We start from the raw sequence: 5,785 nt of genomic DNA, 5'->3' as shown, positions 1-5,785 counted from the left end.
TTGATCTCGGTGAAAGAACTTCAATATTGAATTATCATCCAAATCATCGTGATGTTATTAGAAGGGCATACCTTGTGAGTGGTCCTTATCAACCTCGCTTGGAGGTACATGAGTACCCTCAAACAAATATTTCTGGAGCAATGCGTAGTTTTAATCATGAATGGTTTGATGATGTATATCATGATTGGTTGGAGTACAATGTTAGTAAAGATGCAGCCTATTGTTTGTATTGCTATCTATTTAAAGATCATAATATTAATCAAGGTGGAGGTGAAGTATTTTCATATACAGGATTTAAGAATTGGAATAAAAATAGTGGTCTTGACAAGCATATTGTTCTGCAGAATAGCCCACATAATCGATCAAAAAAAAAATGTCAAGATTTATACGACAACAACAGTCGATTCAATCTGCATTTGAGAGATAATCTAATCAAATTAAACATGGATATTATATCCGCTTAAGTGTTTTGGTTGATGTAGTAAGACTTCTTAATCTAAATCATCACTTAGTAGGGGTAATTTTCTTCAGATTCTCTCATTGTATGCAAAAAGGTGTGATAAAATTCATGATTATGTACTTGAACATGCCCCTCAAAATGATCAAAATGACTTCTCCAATAATTCAAAAAGATATTGTGAGTGCATGCAAGATAGAAACAATTAAAGCTATTCTCGAGGAACTAAATGGTGCCTACTTTGCCTTACTAGTTGATGAATCTTTTGATATTTCACGAAAGGAGCAAATGGCTACTGTATTACGATATGTTGATAGAATGGGATTTGTGATGGTGCGACTTATTGACATTATTCATATTCAAGATACTAGTGCATTATCCCTGAAAAAGACAATTATTAATTTACTTGCTCAACATTCTTTGAGTCCATCACGTGTGCATGGACAATGTTACGATGGGGCAAGCAATATGCAAGGTGAGGTCAATGGACTTAAAATGTTGATTAGGGAAGAAAGTAGATCGGCTCATTCTATACATTGTTTTGCTCATCAACTTCAACTAACTCTTGTTGGGGTCTCTAAAAAGTGTGTTGAAGTGGGAAAACTTGTAGTATTGGTCTCAAATATTTTTAATGTATTGGGATCTTCTTTTAAGCGTATGGATGATTTACGAGATTCTCAAAAAGCAGAAATTTAAGATGCATTAGATATGGGTGAACTGACAACCAGTAGGGGCTTGAATCAACAACTTGGTCTTTCAAGAGCTTGTGATACTCGTTGGGGATCATATTATAAATCCTTTAACAATTTTATTCTTATGTTTGTCTCTATTGTTGAAGTTCTTGAATCAATTGCTCTTGATGCACGAAGTATGGATGAAAGAGCCAAGGCAAATGTGACATCTTGAATCTTGTCGAACATTTGAGGTTGCGTTCATGTTGCATTTGATGAGAGATGTATTAGCAATCACAAAATGAGCTCAATAAATAGCGTACAAAGAAAGGAGCAAGATGTTGCAAATGTCATGCTACTTGTTGAAGTAGCAAAGAAAAGGTTGCAAGTTTTAAGGGATGATGAATGGAATTCTCTTATTGCTAAGGTATTTATATTTTGTACCAAACAAGAAATTTTGATACCTAACTTTGAGGAGCCATATGTTAGCTCTTTAAGATCACGGCGAAGACTTGCTCACTATACAGTCTTACATCATTACCGTATTGAAGTGTTTTGTCAATATTATTGATTGGCAACTTCAAGAGCTTAATGATCATTTTAATGAGGTAGCTACTGATTTGCTCCATGGAATCGCTTGTTTGAATCCAATTAACTCGTTTTCAAGTTTTGATAGCAAAAAAATAATGAGGATGACTGAATTATATCCAGATGATTTTGATGAACTTAATATGGACTCTTGAGAATCAACTTGCAAGTTACATTGTTGATGTTCGTGATGTTGATGAAAGGTTCTCTGATCTAAATGGACTTCGTGATCTTTCCAAAAGATTAGTCCAAACAAAAAAAACATTCAAATTATCCTCTGGTGTTCCACGTAGTGAAACTTGCTCTACTTCTACCAGTTGTCACTGCATCCGTTGAAAGAGCTTTCTCGGCAATGAAGTTTATCAAGAATGACTTGCGAAGTCAACTAAGTGATGATTTTTTTAGTGGTTGTTTGGTGCCTTTTGTAGAAAAAAGATGTATTTGATAGTATTCCTAATGATGCTATTATTAAGACATTTCAAGATATGAAACCTAGTAGAGTACAATTGTAATGATCTATTTAAGTTTTTAGATATATGTGCTCTAAATTAAATTTTTTTTATCCGACCCATTTATTTGTGGATATTATTTACGTGATTTATTTATTTTTTGAACCCCCTTGATGAAAATCCTCCCTCCGCCACTGTGTGTGTCTATATATATATATATATATATATAAGAATTAATTTTAGACCTATAATTTTAAAATTTTAACGGTTTTCAGTAGTAAAAAACTAAATGGCGAACCAATCAAATTTATTTTATAACTGTGCACCCATCATCTCAAAATCCTGGATACGCCTTTGATACGAGGAATGGGGATGAAGATAAGGTGTGTTGGATGTTGGAGAGGACATAATCAATCTGAAATATCACTAGCTAGTGCAACTTATTTTCCCTACTTTCACAAGGAAAGTTATTTTTCGTATTTTTACAGAGTTTATGTAGGCTGAGTCATGTAATGGAGGTTAAGGTCATCATAGTGTCTAGAAAAAAGACTACCAATTAAATCATATCAAATTGAATTGATTTTTAGATGATGATTATTATATAAATTTATAATTAGAGTGAATAATTAGATAGATTTTTTATTTTATAAAAATTAACCAAAATAATATCGAACCAGTATCATACCAAAAAATATGTGTAAAATATATTTTATATATTAAGTTAAAAATAATAACATATTAAAGCTTTTGATTTAGACGTCGTGTGATGGAAGGGACTCCAAGCGGCTACATGAATAATACTCAAAGTCCCAACACCAAAACTTATTGTACTACTCTGATCTGATCGAAATTAAATTAAATTAATACTAACATCTCGACTTTCGAATAGTATCTGCTAAGCTACAAGGTACTCCGCTGATTTTTTATAACAAACTACAAGTTATTAGATATTTTTTCTCTCTTATGATTTAAATTTCTCTTATTTGATACTTAATTTAAGTAAACTCAGTTATTTATTTTCTTTTTGATGATTTCTTCTCGCTTGTGTGATTTAATCTTTTTATTTTATCTTTGCTTAGTATTGTTTTACACTACCACAAAATAATGAGATGAATCTCTATTCTTGTTTTCTTTCCTATTTTCTTGATTCATCACTTTTTAAACAATAAAAATATTTAATGAGAGCTATAAGCCATCGGTAAGACGTTCTAACTTTTTTATTATTATTTTTATAAGAACATAAAAAATTAATCAAATTGTATTGATATTATAAAGAAAAACCAAAATGATGGGATGTTTTGAAAAGTAATTTTGATTATATAAAATAAAATAACTAAAAATTGATATGATAATTTTTTTTATAAAATAACAATACAGTAAAACATCATTAAATTAATACTTGGTAAATTATTAATCTCTCTAAGATAATACAATGAAAAAACCCACGTATTTCAATAAGATAATAAGATAATATATTTTCAAAAGACCCCTATATAAATGTATGGTCCCATTAAAATTATAAATTAATAATTCTTTAAAAGTACAAATATATCTAAGACAACTTAGTGAAATATGATTATATTGTTAACCTCATAAAATCAGTTGATTTTGAAAAATTACTCTTAACAATTATCGGTACCCTTCGCAGGAAAAGAAATAAGAAAGCAAAGGAGCCAAGCATATAGCACGAAGAAGGGAAGAGATACGATCTGATAACCAACGGAAGAAAGGAAAGTCATGATTAGAGGAATTCCAAATCAATTCAACATACCCACAATCCTAGCAATAGTTCAATCTAGCAAAGACTAATTCAAAGATCAGCAATCCAGCCAAGAATCAAGTGGGCTATCAAGATAAGGAAGTCAGCAATGCATCCAAGAATCAAGGGGGCTATCAAGAGAAGGAAGAGAATCAATTCAAGCCGAGATTCGAGAAGATCATCTAAACAAGGAAGTAAAACAATTTGATCATGCACATATTTAATATGGACATGAATTAGCAAATCGCCTCAATCAATGAATCTCTCAATATCCTTGATTGAGAGAAACACCCTTGGGGTTTTTCCTTACAAGAGAAAGCAGCATACCTATCTATATAGACCTCATTTAGTCTTAGTTATCAAGTACAGACTTCACTTGAACTTGTACTATTTTCTCCTGTTGTCTTTCATAAAAATATTGTACTCTCATAAGTAAATAATTGAAAAGAGAAAGAACGATTTAAGTGTAAGTTATACAAGTAAAGGTTGTGTCAAAGTAGAAGATCTGATTTGCATATCAGACAGGGCTCCGAGTAGAAATACTTCGTAAACACCCAAGTTCTCAACAAGCTCTTAAGGAAACCCTTGAAACCCAAGGGGACTGGAAGTAGGCACCACATCGATGTTCTGAAAAAGTATAAAATTCTCTGAGTCCTTTACTTACTACATTTACTCTTATCTTATATTGTTAAACTAATTTGCAGGTGAGTCGACTATCCCACACAGAAAGTCGACTAAAGAAATTTTTTAATTCACCCCCTTCTTCACTTTCAATTGGTATCAGAGCAAGTCTCACAGATAAAGTGCTTAACCACACATGAGCAAAGATATATGGCGAACTGTCAAATCCATGATGCTCTCCTTCAAGACGGACATTTCTCAAATCGACCCCCTTACTTCAATGGTCAACAATACTCTCATTGGAAAGACAGATTTAGAATTTTTGTTATCTCAAATGACCTCATGGCATAGATAATCATCACGAAGGGACCAAAGCCAATTCATGGATTTCCTGGAAAGGACGCTACTGACAAACCCTTTGATTTAAAATTCTTTGACATTACAAAGGACCAACAAGAGGTAATCTAAACTAAAGCTAGGGCAATAAGCTTATTGTACTGTGCAATTAGTAGAGCATAATATGAAAAGATTTTTAATCTGTGAAACTGTGAAATAAATGTAGGACAAACTTGAAGTTACCTATGAAGAAACCAACAAAGTCAAGGAAGCTCGACTCAGTTTATTGAAGAACGAATATGAGTTGTTCAAAATGGCAGAAGATGAAAACGTTGAGAACATGTTAGGTTCAGTAAAATCATTTGTGAGCTCAAGTCTTTGGGTATGATATACTCAAACGGACTACAAGTCAGGAATCTCAATAAAAGTCTCTCAAAAGCATGGGAAACTAAAGCAACCATTTTAGAAAATGGAGATCTGGAAAAACTGACTTATGACAAACTCAAAGGAAATCTTATGGCTTATGAACAAAATCATATTAACAGATACCACAGAGATGATAAAAGAAAAACTGTCGCATTCACTTCTGGAACTACTGAAGTTGAAGAAGAGATAAATGAAACTCAAAGTGAGGGAATGACCCTCATCAATCGAGGAGTTAGCTAAATGCCGAGTCAATGGAGGCAAAGGCCTCAACAAGTTTCAAGAACATTGAATACCAAAGAAATGATGATCGATGCTACTACTGCGAAAAACCAGGCCACATTAAACAAAATTATCCAGAGCGAAAACGGAGAAACAACCGAAGAAGTGAAGATTCAAAAAGTCTTGAAGCCTGGAGTCAAGGATAAACATTTGAAGATGATCGTGATGAAACCGCCAACATATGATTCATGGCACTAGG

General features: G+C 32.6%; 1 protein-coding gene across 1 annotated transcript; it reads left to right on the top strand.

The window, feature by feature from the left end:
- The first annotated feature begins 607 nt into the window (after positions 1–607).
- On the top strand, positions 608–1,363 carry LOC107059280 (zinc finger MYM-type protein 1-like). The gene is made up of 2 exons (XM_015305784.1): positions 608–932; positions 1,296–1,363. Exons 1-2 carry the CDS (start codon positions 608–610, stop codon positions 1,361–1,363), a joined length of 393 nt encoding a protein of 130 aa, XP_015161270.1.
- The last annotated feature ends 4,422 nt before the right edge of the window (positions 1,364–5,785 follow it).

The sequence above is a fragment of the Solanum tuberosum genome, unplaced genomic scaffold (assembly GCF_000226075.1).
Source record: "Solanum tuberosum cultivar DM 1-3 516 R44 unplaced genomic scaffold, SolTub_3.0 contig00009, whole genome shotgun sequence".
NCBI classification, from domain to species: domain Eukaryota; kingdom Viridiplantae; phylum Streptophyta; class Magnoliopsida; order Solanales; family Solanaceae; genus Solanum; species Solanum tuberosum.
This window is presented reverse-complemented; position numbering and strand designations above follow the sequence as displayed.

Coding starts and splice junctions, on each gene's coding strand:
- LOC107059280 (XM_015305784.1), top strand. CDS start 608: ATGACTTCTCCAATAATTCAAAAAGATATTGTGAGTGCATGCAAGATA. Junction 933..1,295: donor TGGGGCAAGCAATATGCAAG/GTGAGGTCAATG, acceptor CTATTGTTGAAG/TTCTTGAATCAATTGCTCTT.